At 39.3% G+C, this 13,372-nt stretch overlaps 1 protein-coding gene across 3 annotated transcripts in view; it reads left to right on the forward strand.

The window, feature by feature from the left end:
* Nucleotides 1–13,372, forward strand: part of FAM102B (family with sequence similarity 102 member B) — a 95,355-nt gene that overhangs the window by 80,489 nt on the left and 1,494 nt on the right. The window contains exons 7-12 of one of the 3 annotated variants that reach the window (XR_003970790.1): nt 2,281–2,376; nt 2,517–2,706; nt 2,806–2,933; nt 4,088–4,157; nt 10,666–11,085; nt 12,322–12,985. Coding sequence is in view for 1 of the 3 variants with exons in the window: in XM_030324728.1 (XP_030180588.1) it covers nt 2,281–2,376; nt 2,517–2,706; nt 2,806–2,933; nt 4,088–4,157; nt 10,666–10,708 (527 nt within the window). In the remaining 2 variants the exon portion in view is untranslated. Of the gene's footprint in view, nt 1–2,280; nt 2,377–2,516; nt 2,707–2,805; nt 2,934–4,087; nt 4,158–10,665; nt 12,986–13,372 lie in introns of those variants that run through there. The other 2 variants (XR_003970789.1, XM_030324728.1) reach the window with 2 other exon arrangements.

A 13,372-nucleotide genomic window follows, 5' to 3' on the forward strand; every position in this document is an offset into this window, starting at 1 on the left:
TGTCAGGCTCTGGTAGATTAACAACTCAATGTTGTATTGACACACACCCCCTTGGTGTACTTCTCCCCACAGATGGAACGGGACACTACAGGAGTGTACCTAGCAACTTCTGCCAGCCACCTGTCAGGTGTTGCTTCTCCCCCACTGAACACTCTCCTCTGTTGGTGGTCCCAAACATGAGTGTCCATCAGAGTCCCCTGGTGGGCTTGTTAAACCATAGGTTGCTGACACTGCAGCCAGAGGTTTTTGATTGGGTAGATCGGGGTTGGAGCCTGAAAATTGCATTCGTGGGTTCCAAGGTGACACTGATGCTGCCGGGCCCCGGGCCACACCTTGAGAGCCACCTCCCCAGGCAAACTCCCAGCCACACCCAGATCTGCTCCAATAGTTAAAAGCCTAAAATGTTCAGTTGCCTGAAGAAAAAGGAGTTAGGAGCTTTCTTTCTTCTCTCATGTGATGTGAGCAGGGTTATTATTTGAAAGAATGAAAAGAAAGGTGTAGTGATGCGATTAGCAAATTAGTCCTAGGGGGCGCCTGGGTGCCTCAGTCGGTTAAACATCCAACCTCGGCTCAGGTCATGATCTCACAGTTCGTGCATTCGAGCCTCACATTAGGCTCTGTGCTGACAGCTCAGAGCCTGGAGCCTGCTTTGGATTCTGTGTCTCCCTCTCTCTCTGCCCTTCCCCTGTGCATGCTGTCTCACTTTTTCTCTCAAAAATAAACATTAAAAAAATATTTTAATAAGAAAAAAACAGTCCTATATCATTTTTTTAAGATTTTATTTTTTTATGTTTGTAATGTTTGTTTATTTTTGAGACAGAGTACAAGTGGGGGAGGGACAGACAAAGAGGGAGACAGAATCCAAAGCAGGCTCCAGGCTCTGAGCTGTCAGCACAGAACAGTGGGATGATGACCTAAGCTGAAGTCAGACCTCAACCAACTGAGCCATCCAAGCACCCTGGTCCTATATAATTCTTGATATGAACCACCTCTTTGGGTTTAGATCTTCGTATAGATCAGCTGTGCATTTAGGACCACTATAAAATGGACTAGGGATGCTGGTTTGGAGTTTGTATCTTATAGCCTGCCCAGAAGTGAGAAACCTTTGCAGAAGGGCCAGGCTGCTCCAGTAGCTTACTCATTTGGCAGCATTGCTTGGTCCAGCAACATCCAGTATCATTTATAGAACTGCTGCTGTAATTGCTGTGTTACTCAGTTGGTTTCCTTTTGCCTCTAAGTGAAAAGCAGTTCTAGTTTTCAAATAGTTCATGCTAATGAAAATGGCCACAGTTTTGCATTCTGTGAAACCTGGTTCTGGAAATACATAATTGGCATCTGGAATATGCACATTATCAGGGAACTGCTAGAAATGGCTTTGACACTGTTTTTTTGTACATTTACTTGGAAACTGAATACTATAATCAATTCTTAAGAACTTTTATTCTCACTGCTACATTGCATGCTGTGTTGATTTAAACCACAGACATTTGCCCAAATTATAGCCTAACACTAGCAACACTAATATTAAAGTAACAACATGCTCTTTAGTTTACTGCTGTGATGGATTTTTGAGAGCAGGATTTTCTCAAAAAGCACACAATTTTGTGAGTATTTATAAGAATACATCTGACTCATTTTTATTAGAGAAATACTGAACATAAAAACTGAAATGCTTTTTGTTTTTATGTTTATTTATTTATTTAGAGAGAGAGAGAGAGAAAGAGAGAGAGAATCCCAAGCAGGCTCTGACATGTCAGCACAAAGCCCAAGGTGGGGCTCAAATGCACTGTGAGATCATAACCTGGGCCGAAGTCCGCAGTCGGACACTTAACCAACTGAGCCACCCAGGCACCCTGAAATGGTTTTATTTAAGGTAGAGTGCTGCTAAATCTTACGAAAAACATATTTTTTTAAGTTTATTTATATTAAGAGAGAGCAGTGAGAGCGAGAATCCCAAGCAGGCTCTGCACTGTCAGCACAGAGCCCAGTCCTATGAACCATGACATCATGACCTGAGCCAAAGTCCAGAGTCAGATACTTAACCAACTGAGCCTCCCAGGCACCCAAAACTATATTTCTTCAATAGACCATGGTATTTAAGTTTTTTAGATTTCTTACAATGCAGTTGTTTACCTTGTACCAATTTAAAAGGGTCTCTTTTCACTTTGCAACTAATTTTTCTTGATAATCAACTTAGCAGTTAAAATCTGCAGACAAGAATACAAATTGACCATTGACTTCTTGGCAGTAATGGTAACATCATGTTATGACTTATTGCAGATCTTTCAGCAAAGAGTGCCTCTGTTCCAGATGAACTTGGTGCCTGTGGACATTCTAGAACATCAAGCTATGCAAGCCAGCAGTCAAAAGTATCAGGTAGAGGCTAACAGTGAAGTTGAATTCCTTAGATATTTATTGTTCTAAAGTATTACTTGTAACTGCCAGGGTGTGGGAGAACGTTTACGTGCAGTGTGTTTGGTGTTAGTATTTTACCCAAAGCAATTTTTCTCTAACAGGGTATAGCTCGTGCCACTCCCGGTCATCTAGCTTCTCTGACCTCTGCCACAGGAGAAATACCTCAGTGGGAAGCACATCAACAGGAATTGAAAGTATTCTAGAGCCCTGTGATGAAATTGAGCAAAAAATAGTTGAACCAAACCTTGATACAGCTGGCAAAGAAGATACCACTTCAGAACCGTTCAACAGGTATCTTTCCAGTCTCTGTTTAAATGGAGAGGAAAAAAACAACTTTGTTCTCATAACATAATAAAAACAAGGGAAAAAATTTTTTAATTATTTTCAAAGATGCCCAGTGAAGCAAGATTCTGTAGAATCTCAGCTGAAGCGAGTTGATGACACCAGAGTGGATGCAGATGATATTGTAGAGAAAATACTGCAGAGTCAAGACTTCAGCCTAGATTCCAGTGCAGAAGGTGTGTGGATTAAGTAGGCTGCATGCCCAGCGTGGGGCTTGAACTCATCACCCTGAGATAAAGACCTGAACTGAGATCAGTAGTCAGATGCTGGGGTGCCTGGGTGGCTCAGTCGGTTGAGCGTCCAACTTCGGCTCAGGTCATGATCTCACAGCTCGTGAGTTCGAGCCCCACGTCAGGCTCTGTGCTGACAGCTCAGAGCCTGGAGCCTGCTTCTGCTTCTGTGTCTCCCTCTCTCTCTGCCCCTAACCCACTCGCGTTCTGTGTGTCTCTCAAAAATAAATATACATTTAAAAAAATTAAAAAAAAAAAAAAGATGCTGAACTGACTTAACCCCCCCTCAGATGCCCCTAAAAACATCCAATTTTAAAGAAGCCTTTTATTGTGTATGCATCAACGTCTACCGTGTTTATGTACCTTACAGCAGATGTCTGTATCTGCTTTATCATAACTGGACACAACAACTGTGTAATTTGCAGGGTTGGATAGTGATCTTGAGATGATAGTGAATCACAGAATCCTTTATTCCCTCCTCAGCATTTTCACTGAGGCAAAATTTACATGCCACCAGTTTGAAAGGTGTAATTATTCACACTGGCATGAATAGAGAGCAGTTAGCAATGGACTTAGTTTCATTATGTAACTGGTTGTAAAGAGAAGTAATTAAACCTTACTTAGGGAAATTTGTAGGAAGAGAAATCTTTTTTACTCAGTTTTAAAGAAAAACAACTTTAGGGAAGTTAATGAGAAATAACTATTAGGATATCTTTTAGGGGCGCCTGGCTGACTCAGTACAGCATGTGACTCTTGATCTCAGGGTTGTGAGTTTAAGCCCCACATTGGACATGGAGCCTACTTAAAAAAAAAAAAAAGCATATCTTTTAAATTGCCTGTTTTTAAAATATATGTGTAGCTTTCTAAAAGTTTATTTCTTGGGGCTGGTTCAGTCAGTACAGTGTGCAATTCTTGCTCTCTGAGTTGTGAGCTCAAGCCCCATGTTGGGTATAGAAATTACTTAAAAATAAAATCTAAAAATAAAAAATAAAAATGTATTTAATAAAACTTAAATGTAAATTATGAATTTAATATAGGAATATCATTTGACAATAATGTAATACGTGTGCCTATAACAAATATTTTAATGTGAATTGCAGAAGAAGGACTGAGGTTATTTGTGGGTCCCGGGGGAAGTACGACCTTCGGCAGCCATCATCTTCCAAATAGGTACGTGGTCCAGATAGCATCGTATTAAATAAAGAATATGTTCTTGAGTAGAAGGTGAAAGTTACAAAGTTTGTATTAGATTGAGGCTAGAAAATACATATAATGCATCCATGAGAAGAATTACAGCTCTTAGCTTTCCTTATCTTGAGTATGTTTGAAATTATATTTAATAAGTTTTATCTGTTGGTTTTCTTAAATGTGTTTTTAGAACATATTAGTAGAGGACCAGAAGAGCATTGGGCAAGATGCAATGAAAAAGGATGTTTAGAAAAGAGTTCTTAGTCTGATATTTTAAAAAGAGCAAAGCAAAATTACATTTCAGTCAGTGATCTTGTCTGTTATGAGCAGTTACATGACCACTCACCAGCATACACTTGGTACTAACCTTTTTTGTACTCCCCTTTCTCCACCCTACAAGAGTCTAACATACATACTAAGAAAAGTTCAGAATACCAAACATCATTCTGGTAGTTATTCAGATTCAGATGAAGAAAAGGCACCTGCCAGACTTACTTCTGATTTCCAGTACTGCAGCAAATAGTACTGAGCACAGATGGCTTGGGACAGTTAAGGAATTCTGACCCCTGACCTTATGTGCATCCCTTATACTCAGTATTTCCATGTAATATTTATTTAGAGTTCCAGAATAAGTCACAGTTGTACTGGGGAGCCCCCGTGTCCAAGACAGTTATTTTGTTCTCTAATGCTCAAAACCTGAAGGAATTTCTAATTCATTTGTTCCACCAATACTGCTTTTATTGAGTTCCTCCTCCATGTCCAGCACGTTGCAGAGTCCAAAAGTTACAAAGGATATAGCAGAGAACCTACATCAGCAACTAACTGCAATCAGTTGTGATAGGTAGGTAAGAGAGAGACATATAAAGAGGCCATGAGGAAGTAGTTAATTTGAACTAGGGTTTATAGAGGATGTAAATGCAATTTATAGTTTTCATTAACTCTCACTGAGTTATCCACCCATTAAATTCAGTAGCTATTTATTGGGCCAAGTCGTGGGTAAGGATGCAAGATAGAAAGACCCAGTTCACCCTCAGCTAGCCTATGTGTCTAGCATATGGGGTTGGGAAATTACAGCCTGTGAGCCAAATTGGCCCACTACCTGTTTTTGTAAAAAATATTTTTTTTTAGAATACAGCAACTCTTGTTTATGTATTATCTATGGCTGCCTTGATGCTACAGCAGCAGAATTGAATAGTATAATAGAGACCATAATGGCTCACCAAGCCTAAAATATTTATTATCTGACTCTTTCTATCAGGTGAGATAGACAAACTAAAATTTATAGTAGTGTAATAAGTACTATAATATAGAGAAGTAGAGGAGACTCTGAGAGAACAGAGATGGGACCTCACTCAGAGAAAACTTACTAGAAATTTGACACCTGAAGAGAGAGTTGGAAAGAATTAAAAGTAAGTGTGGGGGGTTGGCAGGTGGATGTGAGGAAGACAGATATTCCTGGTAGTAGATTCAAAGAGAATGAATGTATAGGCATAACAGTTATAATATCTAATTATATAATAGTAAATATATAATAATTATTAATAACACTGAGCATTTACTCATATGTGCTAGGCACATATATATGCTTCATTCAGTTCTTACATTATCTCTTTCAGTACTCATGATGTACTATTATTAGTCTTTAAAAAGACAAAACAAAGAGGTTAAATAATTTGCCCAAGGCCTTAAAACTAATAACTGATAAAACCAAGATTCAGACTCCTGTTTCTTTGAGCCCAGAGCACATTCGTTGTACCTAACCGCCATACCTTACTGGCTTATGAATAATATAACCTACTTTGGGAGTTGCCAGTGAACAGGTACTCTGAGGAGGGGGCATGTGAAGGCTGCCTGTGGGACATGAAGTTGGTAAGAATCTCAAAGCCAGGTTATAAACAGCCTCTGTTGCCATAACAAAGAATGTATCCTTTTCTGTCATGTGCACAGTTTGGTCATTCTTTGGCAGGAAAATGATCTATGATACTAGCATGTTAGAAAACTAAGCGGCCATAATTTGATGGGGGTGGGGAGGTTGGAACAAGGAGAGACTAGTAGCAAGGAACAGGTAGAAAATGACATTTATGAAGACAGTAATACATATTATATGGTAGAGAGACCATGTGTTTTGAGTTAAAGAGACTTGAGTTCATATCTGAGCCAGACCACTTGGGGCCTCAGTAAATCATTTAACTTCAATGGAACTTTAGTTACCTCCATTGAAAAGCAGGGATAATCATGGGATTGTTGTAAAGAGCAAATGACCTAATATACTCAGTAAGCTCTAGTGTTTATTAATTTAGGTACAGGAATAGCAAACAATAGAAGTTCCAACCAAAAGGAACCAAAATAGTGAATGTTCAAAAGCAACAGCTATCTATACTCTCATTTCAGACTGCTCAGGGTCCAAGTCCCTCCCCTATTGACTTCACTGATACTATTAACTTCTGTCAGCCTTACTCTCCTCACCTGAAAAATGGGAGTGACCAATAAATGCCTAGTTGATAGGATTTTACTGATTAAATTAGATAACTTATGTAAAATACTTAGCGTAGTGCTTAATACACAGAAGGCTCTCAGTATATGCTAGCTGTTTATATCGTTGTTATTAAGAGGAAAGAAGGTTAATTTTCTATTTGAGAAATAATCTAGAACCTAGGCTCTGAAGGCATTTAGAATTCTGGCTCCCACTCCTTTTCCAAATGAATGTTAGAATAATCATCACCTAACATAAGGGAAGGGAAACAAAAACAATATAAAAACAGGGAGGGGAACAAAACATAAGAGACTCTGAAACATGGAGAAGAAACAGAAGGTTACTGGAGAGGTTGTGGGAGGGGGGATGGGCTAAGTGGGTAAGGGGCATTAAGGAATCTACTCCTGAAATCACTGTTGCCCTATATGCTAACTAATTTGGATGTAAATTTTAAAAAAAAAATTTTTTTAATCTACATTTTAAAAAAAAGAATAATCATCACCTAATGCATGAAAGCCTAAAATGATAATTAGGGGTTGAAGTAGATGATTAATGTTACATGCCACTGAAAGCCTGAGGAATGTTAGAGACAGTGTATCGTGGTGAAGAGAATGGGCCATGCAGTCTGACATGGATTTCATTCCTGGCTTAACCATCATGACCCAGCTTAGCTTAGTTTAGCTATGATCCTGACAAGTTACATCTCTTACCTACCACCAAAAAGACAACCATTATCACTGGGGTTAACAACACAGGCTCTGGAGTTGGGCTACATGGGTTCAGTCCCAAGCCCTCCTGCGTATCAGCCGTGCATCTTTGATAAGTTACTTCACTTCTCTCTGCCTGTCTCCTCACCTACGAAATAGTGACAATAACAGAACCCACCTCGTAAGAGTTACAAGGCCTAAATTAAGTGAGGTAAGACATGTAAGTGACTAAAACATAATCTAGCATGCAGTACTGCATATACACTAATTAAAGGTCTCTCTCGCAGGATTATTGAGATCGAGCTATTTGCAGTGTCCAGCACAATACCTGTGCACATAGACTCTCCATAACTAGCTGGTGTGTCTCAGAGAAACTAATGTGTTAGCATTAGATCTATTCTGAGAGAGAAACTGTCAGCACAAGATGAAACTAGAGTCATTTACTCAGGCACTGAAGAGGCACAAGAACCATATGTGGTTAAGAAAGTGAACCCATGAGTGTTGTATGGAAACCAATTTGACAATAAATTTCATATATTGAAAAAAAAAAGTGAACCCATGAAAATGAAGAGAACAGAGCAGAGTAATAGAGACTTGGGGGAGCAGTATCCCCAGTCATACACTTAAAGTCTAGTGGACACAGCCCAACCGGCCTGGGAGTGCTTGCACAGGCTGCTCCTTGCTTGCCTTTGAGACAATAGTTTCTGACAAAAAAGTCTGCTTTCATTTCGGTTTTTATTCTTCTATGTGATTTTTTTTTCATCTCTGGCTACTTTTTTAAGATTTTATCACTGGTTCTTAGCAATTTGGTTATGGTGTGCCTGGGTTTTTCTTTGTGTTTATTCCGCTTGGGGTTCATTGAGCTTCTTGGGTCTGTGGGTTTACAGTTGTCATCAAATTTGGAAATTCTCCAGCCATTATTTTCCCCTACCCCTCCTTCTGTTATCCTAACCCACAAATTCCAGCCCGCAGCCTCCCTGTGCTCTGACCTGTGACTCCCACACTCAGAAAGACCACCTGGCTGGGGCACCCGGATGGCTTAGTTGGTTAAGCATCCGACTCTCGATCTCAGCTCAGATCTTGACCTCAGGGTTGTGAGTTCAAGCTCCACATTGGGCTCTACACTGAGCATGGAGCCTGCTTAGAAAGTAATAAATAAATAAATACATACATACATACATACATACATACATACATACATACATACCACCTGGCTATGTTTGGGTTCTGTCTTCCTGCAGTGAAGGCTGGGAGGACCCTGAAGGAAACTGTCTTAGACTTTTCTTCGTTGATTTCCCTTCTCTCAGGACCAGTCCTGTGCTGCTTGTTGTCCAGGATATGAAATGTTGTTTTATATGTTCTATAAAATATTATAGCTATTTACAACAGGAGGGAAAGTCTGGTTCCTATTACTACATTATTGCCAGAGTAGAACAGTTTTAAGGCATCTAACAGCCAGGGTGCAGTGGGGCTCACCAAGACTCCTTCAGATTCCAATATCTGTAATTGTGAATGGGTGTTCACTGGTGTTCCATTAAGGATGTTCCTGTTTCTTCTGCAGAATGAATCTGTAAGAACAGGAGCCTCTAAGCAGTCAACTGAGAATTCCAAGTCAGTACACAGTGGCCTGATAACCACTGCATTACTCCCACTTTTTTAGGATTTCCTCTTATTCCTCATTATGGGAAGAGACCAACCATGTTGTTTGCTTTTGGTCTTACTGGTCTCTGGAATTCTCAGAGTGAAATGTCAGGTTGTGTGGCCCCTGGCATCCTGACACATGAGGAGATAGGTACTGGTGAAAACTGAAAGCAGTAATACTCTCCCCTCCATGCGACACCACCACTCAGCTCCCCGCCTGATTGCTCGAGGGGTCAAAAATCCTCATCTAAAAATAAATCCAGCTACCATCAAAAAGACACTGTGCTTTTACAGACTTGTAGAAAACCTGTATCCTCCCAGATGAAGAAACAATAGAGGGAACATGTGTGTTCCATTATAACATAGGGCCAAGGTTCTGGGTACATCAGCAGTAACAAACCTTCTGTTGATGAGGCCATTACTTCATTTAAACACCTGTTTTATTCACAGAGTTTGCTAATTTTAAATTTTTAGTATTCTCCATATTTTATTGATAGAGGTCGGTTAGCACCTGGAATATCAAGGCAGAGCAGCTTTGCGGCAAAGCTGCTATCACAGATACGTATAACGAAAATACAGTGGCCAGGCTGTTAGGACAGAGAGTTTTGCCATAAAAGGTGATTCATGGATGCAAGTGCCCTCCGTTTTGCCCTTCACCATCCTCCCTACCTGTTGTCAAACTTGGATTGCTACCAGTCCAAGGCAAGCAATTGCTCTTTAAGCAAGTGAGACAAAGTTGACACATCCCCATTCATGTTCCATGGCATGAAACAGTCACATGGCAACACCTATCAACAAGGCATTTAGGAAATGTGGCCTCTAGCTGAGCAGCCTGGACAGCCTGTTGCCAGCTGAAACTGCGAAGAAGGAGACGATAGAGTCAGAGGGACAACCAGCAGCCTGCCAAACCAAGCTAGTGAAGAAATAAACCTCTCTTCAAGATCACTTCACTTCAAATCTGTATTACACGGGTATAATTTACATTACTGACTACATATAAAAACATTGGCATGTTGACTAAAAAAATTCTCACACTTTCCAGGAAGATGCATTAAGACCTCACACTGTAGGGGTGCCTGAGTGGCTCAGTTGCGCGTCCAAGCGTCAGCTCAGGTCATGATCTCACAGTTCGTGGGTTCAAGCCCCACATGGGGCTCTGCACTGACAGTGTAGAGCCTGCTTGGGATTCTCTCTCTCCCTCTCCCTCTCTCTCTCTGCCCCTCCCAAACTTGTGCTGTCTCTCACAAAATAAGTAAATAAAACAAACAAAAAAGACATCACACTATAATTGCAACTAAAAACTATCACCCATAACTCTGCAAGGCCTGGGTAAATTGCCAGTTAGTATATGCCCTAGGATAAGACTGATTTTAGGATTTATGTATAAACATGTTTAAAGAAAAGTTTTCTTGCCACAGGTCAAGATTTAGGAACAGTACTAGATTATTGTAGGAATAAGTGTGTCTAGACTAATCCAGTGTACTAATCCTAAACATTTAATATTTTCAGTGTTTTCTATCTGTGATATCTTTAAACCTTGTGGAAATCAAATCTAGTAGAAAATGCCTAATGCACCTAACTCTTTGAGTGCAAGGTTAATTAGAACAATTTCAAACATTACAGTTAAAGATTTTGAAGGGTTTTTTTTTTTTTCTTCCTCTGGTTGTAGGGTGGGGTCTGGAGCTTATGAACAAGTTGTGATCAAACGCTAGAAGTCAAGCTGGTGAACTGAAGCTTCTTCCCTGGGAGTTTGAGACATGGGCAATCAAGCTGTCAAGGCACTTCATTCAAGCATTTATGAGAAAATGAACATATTTGAAACATGAAGCGCGTTCCTCTATCAAGAGGAAAGCCAACACTGATTCCTTCTGTGAAAGTGTGTGCCACCATCCTGTCCCACCCACCAAAAGGGAACATCAGAACAGTAGTATCCAGGTGCTGTGCCACGTGTGTTTAGAGGCACACAGCTTCTGTGGTCACTGCACATGATAATGAAAGCCTGCTCTTTCTTTTGAAACAGCCAGGTGGGGAAAACAACATTATACGTCTGACTATAGCTCAGTCCTGAAGTGTAAAACCTGTAGTAGAGGTAGGTGCTCAACAGGTTTGGGCTCTAATTATTTAATTTTAATGTTTGGGAGATAGTAAGTGAATGTCTTGAACCCTATAAATTCTGTCAAGATAGTTACAATCTCTTAAGGGTATCTTCCATAATATTATATACTACCTATGGTATTGTACTAGGTTTATTAACTCTTCTTAGTTAAATAATTGATAGAAAGTTTGGGTGTTCATCCCTCGGGGAAATGTTATACTACAGTCAAAGCGTGGAGAATGCTTAATTCTAAATGTATCCGTCACAAGTGGAATAAGCGTGTTTAAGTCTGAGATGTGTGAATGAGTGTAACGCCATTATTATGCAGCATGCATTGTTACTTGTTAATGTTAGATGAGCTGCACAACTCCCGCTAGCACTATATATGAGATTCAAGCTAAGCTTAATATTCAGTATGGTAGGCTCCCATGAGGCACCTTAAGAGCTGTTCTATTATTCACTGAATAATATCTGCTGGTTTCAGGAGTCAAAATTCAGAACAGGAGAAAAACCTTAGCATCAAAAGCCAAGCAGCCTTTTCTGTGTAAGTTCAGACTTATCTGAAACTGAAAATTGTTCCAAGGAGGTGGCAGATAAGACAGGGGACAGCTGCTTGACATTACTGACATAGACTCGTGATTTTCTATTTTAACTCCCCACGATGGGATAGTATGTTTTTTCCTTTACTATAACAGTTGTTGTTTTGAGACAATAAAATATAACATAATCCAATGCAGCTTTTCAAGTATTATCTGATCTGGATCCAGTTTAACAAGCTCGAAACATAGATCATCTTTTTATCAGGTGGGAAGAGTTTTTCTGGTCTTACATGACGAGTTTTAATTTTCTTGGAATCATTCAGTCACTGCAGAAAAATGTAGATTCTTTAGAACCAGTAATTCCCAGTCCTTACTTTCAAAACCATGTCAAAAAAAAATGTGGTATGTTTGAATAATTTTGGTCTAGGTATTTTTGTTTTGGCAAAGTAAAGGGAAAATACATTAAAATATTTCAATACCCAAATTTAAAGGTTTAGAAAAAGTTGAGTAGTTCATGTTACAGTTTTCGGTTTTTTAACAATTCAAGGATTAGGTATTCCAAATTAATCCAGTACTACTGTTGCACCTAGATATTTTTTAAAAGGTTAAATTCCATTTTAGAATATTTTGAATGTTGAGAGATAAGGTTTTCTGAGTCGTTACTAATACTTTTGTTGTTTTGTTTTGAAAGGAAAAAATGTGACCTGAACATTTTAGTCTAACCAAGGAAAATGTTAGCTGAAGTGGTAAAGACTTGCTTGCTCTCTGTGATTAACAAGTGAGTTGATCCGTCCATTATATATTATGGGGGTGTTGCGGGGGTGGGGGGGTGTCAAAGTATTTAACAGAGATAAGAAGGTAGTGTTGGAGATATTTATGATGTATTAAAAACATATTTTTCTATTTTCAAAATATTTCTAGACTATATTTTTCATTGGCACTAATGCAAATAATTTTGCAGTTTTGAAAATAACTATAGATTGTAAGCAAGGTTCAGGGAAGACATTCTTCAGATATGTAAAACATGCTGTAATCCAGGCATTGTCCATCTTGCCTGCGCTCAGCCTGATACCTTTATACAAGACTGACTCCCAGTATTTAAAAGGATACAGAATTATTTTTTAAAAACAAAATGTGGAAATCTTGAAATGCATAAATATCATGGCTTTATAATTTTAGCAGCCACCAGATACATCTTGATTTATGTAGTAGAAAATCATTTTATTTTTTAATGTTTATTTTTGAGAGAGAGTGTGTGCACTCGCGCACACACATGTACTGCGCAAGTAGGGGAGGGGCAGAAAGAAAGGGAGAGAAAGAGAATCCCAAGCAGGCTCTGCACTGTCAGCACACAGCCAGATGCAGGGGCTCAAACTCATAGGGGCTCGAACTCACAAACTGTGAGACGATGACCTGAGCCGAAATCAAGAGTCCGACACTTAACCGAATGAGCCACCCAGGCACCCCAGAAATCATTTTAATAAATAGAAAAATTGATCAGTGAAAAATCAGTGCAAGTCTGGATTCATATTATTTTGTGTTGCATTGGGATACTTTGCAATCACATTTCATTACAGTCCTCTGAAAATATTTGTTAAAGTTCACTTAAGTGTCTGCCTTACTTTTCTGGTTTTTCTTAGAACATGTAACCATGTAACTACTGAAAAAAAATTGCCTTTTAAATACCAAGTGCACTTTTGGTTCCATTTGGAGTTTAGAAAATTGGATTTGAAAAAATAGAT

The sequence above is a fragment of the Lynx canadensis genome, chromosome C1 (genome assembly GCF_007474595.2).
Source record: "Lynx canadensis isolate LIC74 chromosome C1, mLynCan4.pri.v2, whole genome shotgun sequence".
Lineage (NCBI taxonomy): Eukaryota > Metazoa > Chordata > Mammalia > Carnivora > Felidae > Lynx > Lynx canadensis.